General features: G+C 31.7%; 1 protein-coding gene across 1 annotated transcript; it reads right to left on the bottom strand.

Annotated features, from left to right (window-relative positions):
• Window positions 1-3205: 3205 nt before the first annotated feature.
• On the bottom strand, window positions 3206-7683 carry LOC21399765 (transmembrane protein 120 homolog). Its single transcript, XM_010102861.2, has 9 exons — window positions 7135-7683; window positions 6944-7038; window positions 6119-6223; window positions 5927-6006; window positions 4856-4946; window positions 4669-4776; window positions 4302-4388; window positions 3596-3664; window positions 3206-3499 (listed from the first exon to the last, which is right to left on the bottom strand). Exons 1-9 carry the CDS (start codon window positions 7442-7444, stop codon window positions 3371-3373), a joined length of 1074 nt encoding a protein of 357 aa, XP_010101163.1. The 5' UTR covers window positions 7445-7683; the 3' UTR covers window positions 3206-3370.
• Window positions 7684-17241: the final 9558 nt, after the last annotated feature.

The following is a 17241-nucleotide window of genomic DNA, read 5'->3' as shown; positions in this document are numbered from 1 at the left end:
GATGGGTGTAGTGTTATTATTGAAAGTGTACATCATTACAGGCCAATTAGTTGTAATGTAAGGACACGTTTATTTTCTGTATTTATTTCTTATTCTGAATTATGATTCATGATTTTTTATAATTTTTTTCTCTCACAAAAAATACACGTAAAATAATAATGATTCTGAATATATAAACTAAACGTCCAAAATTTTGAGAAAGAATTGATAGATTAGCAAGGAATTCTCACTCTTACATGTTGAAGAGAAGCTTTGGAATTCAAACACAAAAAAAAAAAAAAAGTAGACCTACCTCACATCACAAGTAATAAAAGTCTGAAAAAGAAAAAATAATAATAATTCAAGGGCCATTTAAATTTGTTGAGTTTAGAAACCATTTAAGTGGATCTTAATCAGATATTTATCTAACTAGCATGGGAAATTGTGGTAGGCACTTTTGTGGTTTAGGTTTTACTTTTCCTTTGTTATTGAGTAAGCTCTAGCAATCACACATGCGGAACTACAAAGAGAATAAGGTGGAGTTTCTTCTCATAGAATCATAAAAATATAACTACTAATAGTTAATTTTTCTAGCCGTTTTCAGACGTTAAATTTTTATCAAAAATTATTTATTTTGTATATTTTTTTCAATCTCGTTTGATTTTGATCAGGTCCAACAGTTAAAAAACCGGTCCTATCAATAAGACGGCCTACCGGAGACGAAAATTGGTGAACTCGCCCTTTAAATGCATTGTTATGAGATTTTTATCATTTATTCTTGATTAATACCCTTTTAACTATTATGATTATTTGATTAAAGGATAATCAAGTGTAAGGAATAAAAATTTAAGACCAATGCATTCTAAGTGGTATTTGTCTCTTCTTTCTTTTATAGAACTTTACTACCCCTCTCCTCAAAGTTTTTTAGATTCTAACCCAAAACATTGTTCACAAACCTAACTCAAAGGCTCTCATTAACCATTTTCACTCGCATTTAAAAACTCACAGTTCTAATAATGTAACCAAACATTAATTCAAACTTTATTTATTGTTTAGACATTACACTACCAAACGCCAATTTGAACTAAAAAACTCACATATATCTAAGGCCCAGTTTGAAATTATTGTGCTTTTAAAATAATTGTTGTCAACTGTGTTGAATTAATAATTAGCTGTAATAAGAAGCAACTCAGTGTTTGATAAATTTAATTTTGAAAGTACTGTCATATTTAAAAGTCATATTGAATTATTTGATAAATGGCAATTCTAAATTGTTGTAGACTTGTAGAATGACTAAAATAGACAACGAGACGAGTAGCTTTTTAATTATACAATTAATAACTAAATTTTTTTCTAGATTTATGATTTTTACAAAATTAAATGCTTTTTAATTGTATTTTTTTAGGTTTTCTACAATAATAAAAATAAAAATGAATAGTCTATTATTCTAATTATTTCAGTTAAATTCATCGTTTAACTAAAACGTAAACCCCAAATAACAGGTGAAGTAAAGAACAATAAGAATAATAGTATAAACTTAAATCGTCATTTAATACTGATATTGAAGAGTAACACAAAAACGAATAAGAATAATAGTATAAACTTAAATCGTCATTTAATACTGATATTGAAGAGTAACACAAAAACGAATAAGAATAATAGTATAAACTTAAATCATCATTTAATACTGATATTGAAGAATAACACAAAAACGAATAATTTTAGCGTTTTCATCAGCTATTAACAAAACTTTTATTAGTTCTAGTGTTTCTCTCTCTTCTATAATAATTTCCACTATTCTACACATAGAGCTTTAATAGATAAGAAAAGGGGGTTAAAAAACCAAGAAAAAGAAAATAAGCCGTCTCGTTCAGTTCATAAATTTGAGCTAAAACATGATTTTATGCAAGAGTTTTTCACTGTAGTAAAATTAAAACTGAAAACTTAAATTAGTAAAATAAACGAGACCGACGCTGGTGAAGTAAAGGGCGTTACATCGAGTATTATGATTATATTTTAATGGTAACGTTAGAAAGTGGACGTTTAATTGATGGATTCAGAATCATGCTTCAGAACTATTCTCAATTTATGTGTGCTTTTTGTGAGAAAAAACACTGTAACAAGCTACGAATTATGATTCAAACCATGACACGAATCGTTGAACGAAACTTTTTATGACGGAGATGCACGGCTTCTTTTGTAAGCTGAAACCAAAAGCTCCTCCAGAGGTGCTTCTCACTTCTGATGCTTCAAGCATCAACTTTTCAATGGGGTTTGTGCATTTACAAAACACTTTTTTCATCAAAACTTGTGTAAGATTTAAGACTCGTTTAGTTTGGTAATTCGAGTTTTTAATTTAAGTTGATATGTGAATTTATATATGAGCTTTTTATTGTAGCAATAAAATTAAAAATGACTGTTTCTGAAAACTTTTTACTGTAATAAAATTTAAATTCTAAACTTAAATAAACTTAAATCAATAAGATGAACGAGATCTTACTTTTCAAAACATTCACAGCAACCCAAACGGGATCTAAGTTCAAACCACACAATTCGACAGGCGAAGCAAATGGGGCCATATTAGAACCAGTAAGTTGACAAATAAAGGTTCAGACCCAGCGAAAATCAGATAACACACCTTAACAATACAACACGCGTTTTCGGAAATGGTTCGGAAATAGCGTTTATTTTACGGTTAATGAGGAAACTAAAACAAACGAAAAAAACCGTTTTTAAATTTTGTCAAGGAATTAATTCTTTTCCCATCTCCGTTTTCTAAGACACATACCAAATGAATAATTTTGTAAACAAAATCAATACACAAACACAATCCCAATTCTTTTCTTAAATCAGTCTATCTAGAAATAGTTATTGATTCTAAAAAATAATAATAATAAAAAATAATAATAATCTACCTGGAAATACAACAAAACACAATTTCAGAAATGATTCCAAACACTATTCTCAAAAATGCTCACTTCTAACTTCAAACCCAAAGCAAAACCATTTCAAAAGGCTACCAAGGGGGCCCTAAAATTTCTTTATTCTCTGTTTCTAATTTGCTTGGACACCAAAATGGCTCTTGCCTCTTAGCAGCAGTGGGGTTTTAAGCAAAAAAGGATTGCCGTAGTGCCACAAAATTAGAATATGCCAACTACCACTCACCAAAATCATAAGCATCTCCAAGTATCCAAAACTAATTAAACGCCTCATTTCAATTGAAAACTACTACGGGCAGAACACAGATCACGATGCATTTGGATTAAGGTTAGAGTGACAACATTTTCTTTTATGAAAGACAGTCTCCGCTGCTTCGGCTTTCCACAGTCTAACTAACACATGTACGCAGAAACATACCAAAGCCTAGATTCCATGAAGCAGGAATGTCCCACTAGAATTCCTGCTTGCTCTTGCTCCTTTTCATCTTTGCCTTAAATCTTGATTTTGCCATGAGTGTCTGTACTGTATTTACAAAGTTTCCGACGGCCATTAGAACCAAAAGGATCCCGCAAAAAATCACCTGCCAAAATTAGTTTTCCAGGTTTGATACTCTTCCACTGCATATACGGCAAGGAGTATGGATAAACTTAATAACTTGAAATAGAATAAACATTACCTGCCATTCAGAAACAACCCCATCCAGTGCAGTCCTGAGCAATAGCAGTCCAACGTATGCCTCAAAAGCCTAGGGCAAAAAGGAGAAAAACAAATAAAAGCTATCAATATGTCGGTCCATTACTAACTTCAAGAATTATACAGACAATCCAGTCTTATTTAGCTTCAGAGCCAAAAAAAGAAAAAAAACAAAAACAAAAACAAAAAAAAAAACACTAATTCTTGCGTAAAGTTTCCCCAAAAAATACAACAGCAACAACCGCAGGTACAAAGCATCATGTAAGCAATTATAAGAAACTATTAACGGCTTTCATTAAGATTTCATCAGCATTTTCAGCTGACCTGAATTAGAAGTTCAAACAAAACGTTAGTACGAGCAATATACAGGCAATGCAATATACTGAAACTTAAACTGACGCATTTTTTCTATGCATAAGAACATCAAAAGATAGCACGGGCACGGTTATTCTGCCAAACCAATCAAGTTAAAATATCACATATTTAATATCAAAATAATACACGCTCAACAAGAAAAAGAAAGGCATAATAGTGCACTTAAGGCTTAAAGAGAACCACCGTCAACTCAGATTTTGCTTGCCCAGTATCAAATAGCAGTCATCAGTAACTTCAGAGAACGTCAATTACCAGGCTATATTACTTCATCTTTAAAGATTTAACAAGAGATGATCAAGATGTTGTCTAATCACCTGCAAAATAAATAAGATAGGACACAGCACCCACAACTGACCAATTACACCAGCAGTTTCTCCCCAGACAACATCCATTCTCTTAGCCTGAAAATAACATATATGAATTAATTACTAAATGAAATTGGCCCACATTCTTTATTCTCTTCAAATTAACCATAAATCTTAATATTTACAGAAAGATTACACTGGGTCACAAATAAAGGTAGGTAAGCAGGTAGGTCTTCAAGGATAAATGCTAATATTACGTGTTAAGCACTCTATAACTTTAATTACTTTACAAATATATTATATTCTAATCCAAAAAATGATAATTTATTGGTTTATGCGTACAGCAACTTAGTAAGCACGGATATCTTAGAATTACCTTTCCCAATGCAATACGAGTATAGAGTCTCTGGCGTTGATATCTATTTTGTAAAAGCATAGAAATTCCTTGCATCAAAGCCCATTGTAGGAAAAGATGGACTCCTCTCTGCACAAGATTAAACTTATATAAGCAGATGCAAACATATATTATTTACCCTGTAAATTTGTAATGAAACAAAAGTTACCTGTTTCTGAGAACAATTAGGCTCCCCCTGAATCTCCCATGTGAGACTAACAAGGGCCATGGCCATGGCACAATAATGATGGTATATCCACCTGCAAAACCGTGCTCCAGTACGTCATAGAGACAATCCGAATAAGCTAACGGATGAATAAACGGTCCGTTGACAAAATATCACCTTTTACAAGTAGAACTTTTTAAGAATAAGCATAAGAGGTTACTTGCACAACAAAAATTACTACTGATGCAAACTAATATATTTCAAATTGACAAACCACAAAAGATTATAGTTCCAAATGAGTTAAGAAAATATAAGAAGAACTTAAAATGCAAGTTACGAAGTCAATTTGACATCGTTATATCTATCTTGTGCCTTTTTTCTTGCCTCGTTTGCATTTTTTTTTATGCAGATTAGGATTAGAAAGTGCAGATTAACTTATTTATTCACTGCAGTTTGGCCACTTTGTGGTATAAATTTTTTAAACCGTTTAAGCAAAGCTGGGTTGTTACTCAAAGTGTACTGCCTTTTGCTAGTTTGTGGACTATTTGGCTTGAGAGAACTCTCAGATTTTTAGGATAAGTGCCAGCACGCACTTTTTCTTCGCGATAGTCGGGTTCGGGCGGCCTTCATTGTGGGCTTCTTAATCTAAAGCTTTCGGAGATGTCCAGAATAGGCAAACCCTTACCACACACTTCCAAAGCCAATCCCACCATTGGTAAGTAATGATCTTCAGTATTTTAGACAACGGGGAATGAGTGTCAAAAGAAAGTCCCATGGAATTTTATCAATAATTTGTGTGAGAGATAAAAATAATAGGTTATGTCACTGAAAGGTGTAATGTTGCAAGCAAGATAAATTGAACAAAGATGTAAATTGCTGAACTAATTCTTTTCCATTTTAGTCATCTTCATATGATCTTAGTTTAGGTTCAAACTTCAAATTAGGCCTTTGGAAAAGTTATTACTCAAACCAAGCAATGATATATGCTAAAAAAATTCCTAGTTCTCCCACAAGCCCTTAAGTTCTAAGAGCATGTTTAGTACTAACTCAAGCAATAAATCAATATGCTTTTACCATGGGCGGATGTCACTTCCATTAGCTCTTAGTATGTTTTCACGCAATGCCAGACCCGTGTATAGGAACAACAACCATGCCTGACAAGTGATCAAGCATGCACTAACTGTTAACTAATATAAGAATCGAGTATTAAATTGGAAATTAGCAACATGACCAAGATTTACAATTCAATATACTATCAGTTTGTACCTGGTACAGCTGAACTGGGAATGCTGGCAGGCATCCATTCCAAATCCAAGATCTTAGAATAAGCAGAATTGATGGGAAAAGAAGAAACAGAAGGGCGGTTCTATCCTGCGCAACGAGATAATATGGTGATTAAATTTTCGCAGGCTAATGGATAGGACACTGTCACACTGATCTAACAAGAAATTGAATGACAATCACTGATGCACGAAACTTAGCAGAAGTAGTGATAGAGAGAGTACCGAACTGTCCAACTCTTGGTTTCACAAGCTCAAATGGGTCATCAAAACAATTGACTCCCCCTCATCAGTTGCTAACCTCTCTATTTATACTTACTAATATATGGTCTAACAAGCTCTAACTGACTCATAACATAACTACTAACCAACTTATAACTCTGCTAACCAACCAACTAAGCCGAATCATAATACATCGGCATTACCACTATCGTACACATGTGCTTCTAAACCACAAAAGTATATCTGATTACAAGCAAAGAATTCCACCCATTCTCACTATCGTATTTCATGAACTAAAATGGAACAATGCTAGCAACACCAGCGATTTCTGACACCACACACTAATAGAGTGCGGGTCCCACATGATGGGCATCCACTGCTAGCCTCAGATATTTCTCAACCCAATGCAATCCAATGCCACACAAAAAAAAAAAAAAAGAAAAAAAAAAACCCAAATCCGGTGACAAAATGGGAAAGAGAAGGGGCGTAAAAGAACTAAAGGGAAAGTTGCATGTTGAAGATTCGAAAACAAAAGAACAATTGAGAGAATTGACACGCAGAATTGAATAAGAACAAAAGAAATTCATACCCTATAACTGTTGTACTCCTCTTTAACCTTGAGCTGGATGTCTTTGCGAGCGGCACGCACATTAATCGGACCCAGAAACATCCTCAGAAACCGACCTAATGAGTCACCATCAAAATCAAACCAGATAGAGAGAGAAAGAAAGAAAAATCTAGAGAGAGAGAGAGAGAGATGAAAAGGTAAAGGATGCTAACCCTGGGGTTTGACAGGAAGAAAGGAAGCGGCGTCTCCGTCGGTGAGAATACATCTGGCTCTCTGCAAATCCTCGTCGAGCTTCGGATCCAACAGATTGGATTTGTCGGAGTGGAGGAGGGATCTGAGGCGGCGGAGCGAGGAATCGAGCGACTGGGCGCGGCTGCGGAGGGATTGCTCCTCGGAGGTCGTGCCGTTGAGGAACGACGAAGCCGCCTCCTGAAGCTCCTTCGCTTGCTCCACCGCCTTCCCAATTTCTTCTTCTATTTCTTCACTCCAATTATCAGAATTCCTATTGATGTTTTCGCCCATTTCTTGAATTCGCCTATTTCTTCCTCTTCCTCTTCTTCTTCTTCTTCTTCTTCTTCTTCTTCTTCTTCTTCTTTTATGTTGTCGTTAATATTCTTAACAGTGCCTCTCGAAACACCTGAAACAGGATAGCGAATTCCTTATTCCCTCTTTTTGTGGAAAATTAATTGCGTAAATATACATTCTAATTTTTTTTTCTCTCTCTCAATTTGTGTAATTATATTCCACTTCCTCCACTCCCATAATTTTCTAAAAGAAAAAAATGAAACAAAAAGAAAAAAATTTCTAAATAATATTTTAAAGATTTGAAAAAAAGAGTGCGTGCTTCATTCTAAAATAATTTTATTTTTTTTATAAAAATAAAAATAAAAATGTTTTTAATCTCATATATAAATTATTTTTTAAAATGTGTTTAATAGTTTTATTAAGAGATTATTTTCAGTATAAAAAAACTCATTAATGTCTCTCTCTACTCAAGAGAAAAGAAAACGAAAACAAAAAATGAAAAATAATTAAAAATTATTTTTTATTTCTCTCTCTTTTTACACTAAACTAAAAAGTCATTTTCATTTTCAGTTTTATTTTTAATTGTGTCAAACACAATTTTAAAATTATTTTTAACTTTTCTTTCTCAAAAAAATATGAAAAATAAAATAAGAACAATTCCAAACACGGTAAAAAAAATTTTACAACATCATAAATTTATGTTATTTATTTTAATGTCGATAAAATTTATACATTTTTAGAAATAAATTTATACTTCCTCTGTCCCCCGTCCCTTTCCGATTCAGGAGACAATATAAACCATCATACTCGTCTCTATCCTCATTTAATAACTCTTATACCCACTCTATTCGAGGTGGGTACTCACAAATAAAATGCACATACCTAATTGTATTTCATCTATTGTAAAAGCTGAAATTGCTATTACTTAATGTATATTTTTTTATTTTTTATGTATATTTTTTATAATATCTAATATTACCTTTTCATACTCGATTCTCATTTTAACATTAATTTAATTTATAAAGTAATCTAATAAAGATTTAAAATACGTATGATTTTATAGATTTTTATTTTCATAATGCCTGATGTTACTTTTTTACATCCAATTCTCGTTTTAATATTAATTTGATTTATAAAATAATATAATTTTTTTTTCAAATTACTAAAATAGAAAAAATAATAATGAAGTTCAATGAGAATAAATTACACGAACTTAACACAAACTAAAACCAAATTTACAAGCAAGAACAACGAATCAAAGTGGAAGCATTGGAATTGTGTGACAGGACAAACTATCATTCATAATACATTGTACAAAATCTAGTAATAACAAACACTCACATATAATATAATATACGTGTAGATGAGTTTTTAATGATTACATTTTTTTAGTGGTTATCATTGAAATGACGTGACGTGATAATAATTTAATTTTATTAATTGTCATAATTTTTTTTCGTTAACTTTCTAACTTGTCTTATACTAAAGAAAGACTAGTTTGAGTAAAATAAAAAAATTACGGATTAATTACAAAAATTATCCCTGAATTATGTCTCTTCTAACACTTTATCCTCTGATCTTTAAACATAACATCCGTTCCCTTTAAACAATAAAACGGTAACAAAAATGTCCCCTCCGTTGAGAAATTTAACAATCTTTGACACGTATCATATAAATAACAGTTGTTTTTAAATAATTTAGATTTCAATTACTATTTTAATCACACACCCTAATTTTTTTAGTCTAATTTAGATACAATATAATTAAATAAATAAATCTTCCTCACTCCTAATGACAAAATTAATAACGGATATTTCATAACTAAAAGTCCAAATTTAAATTCATTTTAAATTCTTATTAAATTTTAAACCGTAGAGTTACTAAAATACTCATAAAATAATTAATTAAACGTCAACTTCTATTAAAAATTTAACGGAGAAGACAATTTTTTTAATATTTTATTGTTCAGGAGAAACAGATGTTACGCTTTAAGATCTCGTTCATTTCACCTATTTGAGTTTAGAATTTGAGTTTTGTTACAGTAAAAAACTTTCAGAAATAGTCACATTTAACTTTTTAGTTACAGTAAAAAGCTTTCACATAAAGTCGCATTTCAACTCGAATAGTGAACTAAATGGGCTCTAAATATTAAAGAGTAAAGTGTTATACAGGTTATAGTTCGAAAAAAAAAATTTATAATCAATCCAAAAACTAAAGAATGGTTAAATATGTAATAGGAGGTTTCAATATTATGACATGTCACCTCTTTAGTCTTGCTTCTGTTGTATAACTGTATTCAATATGAATTACCCATCAACCTACTTTCCTAATCAAAACTTTCAATCAGACCCATCAAGGCTAAGTACCAAACTTGCATTCCCTAATAAATTACACACGCATGTCGACCTGTTTTAATAGTCAGAAACTAACACTACCAGTAGGATTTACTTATAAGAGAAACTCCATTTTTTTCTTTTTCACTTTTTCTCTTATCTTTCTTTCTTTTTTTTGTTTAAATGTCTTGTTTTTTTAATTTATTTTGTGAATTTTTTTACAATTTAATTTTTTACATGTGTTTTTTTAAATATATTTTTATGCAATTTATTTCTATAAAAGTGATTTTTAATGCATTTATATATATTTTTTGTCCATAGTTAAAATAATTTTTTCTAAATGTCTAAAAGATTATTCCATAACCGGCTCTGGTGGTCGAATCAAGGACGATTGGCTTGTATATCCCTATTTAATTATTTTTCTTATAAAGTCTATTGTATTAAAAGTTACCTTTACACATTTCTTTTTCTACAGTGCTCATAGAACACTTAATATGCCATGTGGCAGCGCCTCTTTTTTTTTCTTTTTTATCTTTATTTTTTAATTTTATGTTTTACGTGTGTTTTTTTCTTTTCTAATTTTCTTTGTTTTATTTTATTTTATCGAGTACTCTTTTATAGTTTAATTTTTTTAAGACTATTTATACATCTAATTTAACATCTAAAATATATAGCTAAGTGGAATTGACTCCTAAAGAAACTAAGACACGTGTTGGCTCCTCCTCCTCCTTCTTTTCGTCTCTTTTTTTTTCTTTTTTCTTTTTATTTTTTTATTCTTTTATTTTGCCTATTATCTTTTTTGTTTTTACCTTTAATATTCTTTAACAGTTTTTTTTTTTTACAATATCATTCTTTGAAATATATTTGCTTACTTTTTTAATTAATATAATTCATTTCAAATATGTACTTGCTTTCTTCTTTTTTTTTTTTTAAGTCAAAAACTCATATCTAACTTTAGTTTTTTTTTTTTTTTCATTTTTTAACTATTCCTCTTTTCCTCTTTTTCTTTTTTAACTTTCTTTTTGTAATTTTTTCTTCTTTTCTTTTGCTTATTTTCTTTTTTTCCCTTAATATTCTTTGACAATTCATTTTTCTACACAATATCTTCCTTTGAAATACTTTTTTTACCTCACGTTCTTTTAATCAAAATAATTCCTCTCCCTACTTAAGTTTTTTTTAATAAAAAAAATCTTTATAATTTCAATTCTTTTTCATTATGATTTTTTAAATTATCTTTTTTTCTCTTGCTCTAATTAATGGGCTTAACTTCTAAGAAGATTATGCGTTTTAATGCGAGATCTAACTTTTAGAGTCATTCTCCAAGTTCATAACTTATGAACATAAATCTTAGAGAACCACCTATAAAAAGTCTGATAAGATCTAAGGCTAATTCCAACATTGAAAGCATTAACATGATTATAACGTGCAAACTCCTTATTTATATATAAATATAAGGATAGTCTCCCCCACTGTCAAAATAATTATGAAAGCCAATATATATATATATATATATATGAACGCCTTCCTCCAAGCATAGATGTACAATTTATCTACAAAAGTAACTTTATGAGCAAAATAGTTTAAGTTGAAGTTACACGTGTGAATGTTATCCATTGTTGTTTTTTTTCACGAAAAATTGTATTCCAAATAAGGAAATACATACACTGATATTGATGCAAATAACATTGTATTAAATAAAGAAGTTTATACCCCGTTTTTTTCGCTGATTCGAGTTTAAAATTTAAGTTTTACTACAGTAAAAAGTTCTCAGAAATAGTCACATCTAATTTTTTTGTTACAGTAAAAAGTTCTCACATAACATCACATCTCAACTCGAATTAAAAACTCGAATTAACGAACCGAACGGGCCTCAACCACAAATTAGTTCCACCATTAAGTTCTGATAAAATGTATAAGAGGATCAAATATGCATCTAATTCCAGTAATGAAAATTGAAAAGGCGTAACAACAATTGAGCACTTACATGGCTCTTTTAATAATATCTTTATGATTGATAGAAAACTCCGATCGATAAATACAAGAGACCCGAAACACAAAAATCACTCAAAACACTGCAAAAGAGCGAAGGTGGCCACAACAACAACTAACAGCACAATTATAACAAAAATTTGTAACAATGCAACAATGCTAAACTGATTCTTTGTAATTCATAGAAGTTTCTAAGGATGGATCCTCGCTTAGGACCAACTCCCATGGATAGCCACATTTGTAATCTTTTCTTGACTTATAAATGACCCGTTTGGGAGTATTTTTAAAATGGTTTTATTTGTGTATGGAAATGAGAATTGTTTAATAATTGTGCGAGGACCATTTCTTAAATTGTGTACTGTTATAATTTAATGCACTAGTAATATGATAATAACTCATATATCATTAATTTATGCCTATAATAGTAATTAATTTATATGTTTAATAAATGATAAATTAATGGTAATTATCATTAGCATGTTAGTAATTTATTAGTATACTATTTACCAATAATTAATATTAGTAATTAATTACTATATTGGTAAAAACTATTATATTTAATTGATAATTTTACTGTGTTAATGTTTACTCAAAACAATAATCATTTATATAATTGCTTATTAATAATTATTTAATTATTCGTATGTAGTATCTTCAATATTAGTAATTAATCTTATTTAATCATTAATTACTCATTATTAATTATTCATAGTTCGTTGTTATTAATTAATATACTACAAAATTAATAATTAGTACTTAATATTTAGTTATCGGTTTTCATTATTGATTGTTACTATTTACTTATTTATTGGTAATTAATAATTAATATGTTATATAACTAGTAATTATTGATTGTTTAATATCACGTTGTTCATAAGTCCTAAGAAATGAAAACGAAAGGAAAAATAACTTTGAGGTGTTTCCTTTTCCTTTCACAAAAAAAAAAAAAAGGGTCTGTTCTCAAACTATGTGAGCCATTTTAGAAATCATTTTCAAAACAACTTTATCGAAAAATTTACCAAATATGCTAAAAGTTTCTTCCATCAACACCTTTTTCTCCCAGTTCTTTTGCTCTTTCTTAGCTATTTGCCTAAGTCTTTGGGTTTGGTAAGTTAGGTTTGACTTAGCATCAAGTGCTACATAATCACACTTTGGAGAGATTAAAGAGTCGTTTAGTTCACTGATTCAAATTTTTAATTCAAGCTGATATGTGACTTTATATGAGAGCTTTTAACTATAGTAAAAAAGTTAAATGTGACTGTTTCTTAGAGCTTTTTACTGTAACAAAATTCAAATCGGTGAAATAAACGATACCTAAGAGTGTGTTTGTGATTGCTTTTAAAACTCCCAAGAGTACTTTACACAATAAACAATACAATTATGGTATTTGGTAAAAGTTTACAAAAGCACTTTACACACAAATCAATGCACTTTTTAAGTTATTTTGAGAAGTTAATACGTGTAGCTTTTAAATTCTACTTCTATTAAGTAAAAGTAGTGTTTCTGTTAAAAACACGTCAATTATTTTAAAAGCACAACAACTCCAAACTTCCCCCATGCCAATACTTCACGCTAATATAACCTAGATGAGTTGTCACTTGAACATATTGTAAAACTTTGTTCTCAAGACTTCACCAAAAATTAGTGCATAAATAAAAAAAAAATAGTTGTGAATTTGAACAGGATATGTACTAAAAAAATTTAAAAAAATTCAAGCAATCACATATTAAAAAGAGAAAGAAGAGTAAGGAATGAGGAAACAATACTTGTTGGTAAGGTACAGGAGAAGATGGAAACTTCGAAGACTCAGATGACTTGCAAAAAACTGAGTAGGAGTAGTGGTTTGATTTTGATACCATAAAAATGAGAACTATAGAAAATGCTCTCTCAATATTCTCAATTTTTTTCTCGGGGTCAGTCTCAAAACAACGACACGTAGCAGGACTACCGAGTACCAAACATGTTTTTTTTTCTCTCTCTTTTTTTTATTTTTATTTTTGCTAAGAAAGGAAACGTGCAGGTGCATGTTTCCTAAAAAAAAGGATGGAAGTGGGAGGAAACGTGCTGTTGCACGTTTCCTCCCTATGAGGAAAAGGTCACAGATATAGAGGAAGGAGTTCCTCGGTGTGAACGATTTTTAATCCTGAGGGTGGATTAATAGGATTTTTTCCAGAGAAGAGAAAGGGTGAAAAACGGGAGAACAAAAAGAAAAATCAAAGAAAATTTTTTGAGTGCCATCACATACTTTTGAGAAAAGTGAGTGATAACTATAGGTGGCTTCCTTATTCATCCATCTCATGTATTGAGAAACCCATTAGAACGCTCACACGTTCCAGTTCACGTTAATCCGGAGATACATTGAGAAAGAACCGTGGTGTTCTTGAAATTTAAGAGCTTAAGACGGTATTGGAGGAGTTCAAGATTTACGTCCTAATCGAACGACGGTCAAATCCTCATTCCTTTCTTTAATATCTTTGTAGTTAAATTAACATGAAATAATGATCGCATTAAATTTTAATTTATGTGATTCGATCGATACCACGCTTCCCCACAATTTTTTTTTGAAAATCTGGTTTGAGAAACCAACAATTGGTATCATAGAGGTCTTTATTTCATGCTAATTTAACGTTTAAATTATGTGATAATTCTTAGATGTTTAAAGGGTAGGCACTTTTGTATATGATGTATAATTATTGTGTGATGGTTATGTTTTATGCGAATGGATTGGTCGTAAATTTTTCCGGTTACATAGAATTAGTTTTTGCTATTTTATTTTGATTAGATCAATTGTAAAATAGGAATCAATATGTAATTTATTATTCTCCTAACGCAAGAGGATCATCATGGAAGAGTTTCAACTATTTGTTTTTTGGAAAAGTTCCAAACTATCAAAAAAAAAAAAGGTTTTCCGGGGACCGTACGGTCGCCAATGACAGTCTCCAGCAACAGCCGCTGGCGAGGGGCGGCTGCCATGGCCGAAGGTCGACCATGGCAGATTTGCATTAGTATTGAAGCTGTTGTAAGGGACTGCACCTTAAGGTGCAGTCACAGATGATGGCCTTTGCACCATAAGGTGCAAAGGCCCAGGCCCATAAATGGGCCTGCTCTGCCTCAGTAATGAGGCAGAGACTAATAGGTTATAGGCTGGCTTTTTCAGCCGGCCCAGATCTCAAAAAAGGGGCCTAAAAACCAAAATTTTTTTTATCCAGTAGAAAGGAGACATCAAGATGGAGAATAGTTGAAGATGGAGAATTACAAGAAGACTTATTTTTGATGTAATTTTATTTTTATTATTATTTTTGGATTGTAGTTCTTAGGTCCATGGAACCCGGCCAAGTTTTTCCATTTCGCTTGCATGTTATTTATTTATTATGTTTGATAATAATTGTTGACCTAAATAAAAGGAAATTAATAAATATTAGAAGTATGAGATATTTCAGACAATATTTATTAATTGAGATAGTCTCATTTTAATTAGCAATTATTTGACCTACCCTACGGCGGCACTTAATTGTGGTGATTAAAATTCTTTAGGCGATTAAACATGTATTTGTATATTTAACATGTGCATTCATGCATCATATTTATATGCCTTAACTTTAGTAGTGATATTTATGCAAAATGTTGATTGAGTTAAATTCCTTATTTTCAGCAAAAAATGTCAAATCCTATTTTCGCACTTCTCGCTTCCCAAATTTTGAATGGTGATAACTCTGTCAAATAGATAAGTTACATGTATATCCTATTGATCTGTGAAAACTACCATTTTGTCCTTAAGGAGGATTGTCCTCCAGTGCCTCCAGCCAATGCCGCTAGGGCTTTGACCGAGTGATATGATCGATGGATTAACGCCAACAACAAGGCCCGTTGTTACCTATTAGCAGCAATGAATGAAGTGCTGAGAACTCAGCACGAAGGCCTTGTGACTGCTAGAGAGATTATGGACTCTCTTCAGAGGATGTTTGGACGTCCATCTGATTCAGCCTGACACGCCGCTGTCAAAGCCGTTATGAACGGCCGTATGAAGAATGGTTCTTCTGTACGTGAGCATGTGCTTAAGATGATTAATCATCTTAATGAGGCTAAAATTAATGGGTCTCAGATTGATGAGAAGACCCAGGTTGGCATGATACTAGAGGCACTTTCTCCTGATTTCCTCCCATTCAGGATAAGTTATCTGATGAACTAAAAGAATGATAACTTAACTGAGCTCCTGAATGAGCTGTAACAATTTGAGTCCCTTATAGGTGATAAGGGAGGCAAGGCAAACGTTGCTGAAGCCAACGCAGCTGAGGGGAGGCCTTCTTCATCAAAGAATAAGAAGAAGAAGAATTAAGGGAACAATACGGGCAAATGGAAGAAGAAGATCCAGAAGAACAAATAGAACAAAGCTGCTCCAAAGTCTAAGGGAAAGTGTTTCCACTACAACCAGGACGACCATTAAAAGAGGAACTGCAAAAAGTACCTCGATGAGCTGAAAGTGAAGAAGCAAGGTAAATCAGATTTACTGGTCATGAAAACATGTTTAGTTGAGAATGACTTCTCTACCTGGATAGTTGATTCATGGGCATCTAATCATGTTTGTACTTCTTTGTAGATGCTGGAAACGTCCAGGGATATTGAAGAGGGATCTTTCCAGATGATAGTGGGCAATGGGGCAAGGATCTCAGCGATGGCAGTAGGGACAGTGCGACTGTCTTTTGCAAATGATAAATATTTATTGTTAGACAATGTTTATTTTATTCTAAATTTCAAACGGAATTTGCTTTCGGTTTCTAGATTGCATGAACAATTTGTTTCAGTTTCTTTTGATATTGACTCTGTATCTTTATCTAAGAATGGAATTCATATTTGTTCTGGTTTTGTTGATGATGGTCTTTACTTTGTTAAACCCATATTCAACGAAATGCTACAAACCGAAATGTTCAAAGTCGCTAAACTAACCCTAAAAGAAGAAATGTTTCTAACGAAAATGAAACATACTTGTGGCATCTAAGGCTAGGTTATATAAACATAGATAGGATTGAAAGACTAGCAAATGATGGTCCTTTGAGAGAGCTAAAGGTTGGCACTCTACCGATTTGTGAATCCTGTCTAAAAGGAAAAATGACCAAGAGACCATTTTCAGCAAAGGGTGAAAGAGCAAAGACACCCCTTGAAATCATACATACCGATGTATGTAGTCCTTTGAATGTCAAAGCGAGGGGAGGCTATGAATACTTCGTCACATTTATTGATGATCATTCGAGATTCGGATATGCATACCTGATGCAAAAGAAATCCGAAACCTTTGAAAAGTTCAAAGAATTCCGTGCCGAAGCTGAAAAGCAACTAGACAAATCGATCAAAACTCTTCGATCGGATCGAGGAGGAGAGTACTTAGATTATGAATTCAAAGACTATTTGATTGAAAATGGAATAATATCTCAACTCACTACACCTGGCACACAACAACAAAATAGTGTAGCTGAA

The sequence above is a fragment of the Morus notabilis genome, unplaced genomic scaffold, assembly GCF_000414095.1.
Source record: "Morus notabilis unplaced genomic scaffold, ASM41409v2 Scaffold1285, whole genome shotgun sequence".
NCBI classification, from domain to species: Eukaryota; Viridiplantae; Streptophyta; class Magnoliopsida; order Rosales; family Moraceae; genus Morus; species Morus notabilis.
This window is presented reverse-complemented; position numbering and strand designations above follow the sequence as displayed.

Bases quoted from the DNA above. Each gene is read 5' to 3' on its own strand.
- LOC21399765 (XM_010102861.2), bottom strand. From the start codon at position 7,444: ATGGGCGAAAACATCAATAGGAATTCTGATAATTGGAGTGAAGAAATA. The intron at 6,007-6,118 runs GTACAAACTGAT...ATCACTTGTCAG, and splicing joins TCCCAGTTCAGCTGTACCAG to GCATGGTTGTTGTTCCTATA. The intron at 3,665-4,301 runs GTGATTAGACAA...TTTTTGCCCTAG, and splicing joins CTATCTTATTTATTTTGCAG to GCTTTTGAGGCATACGTTGG.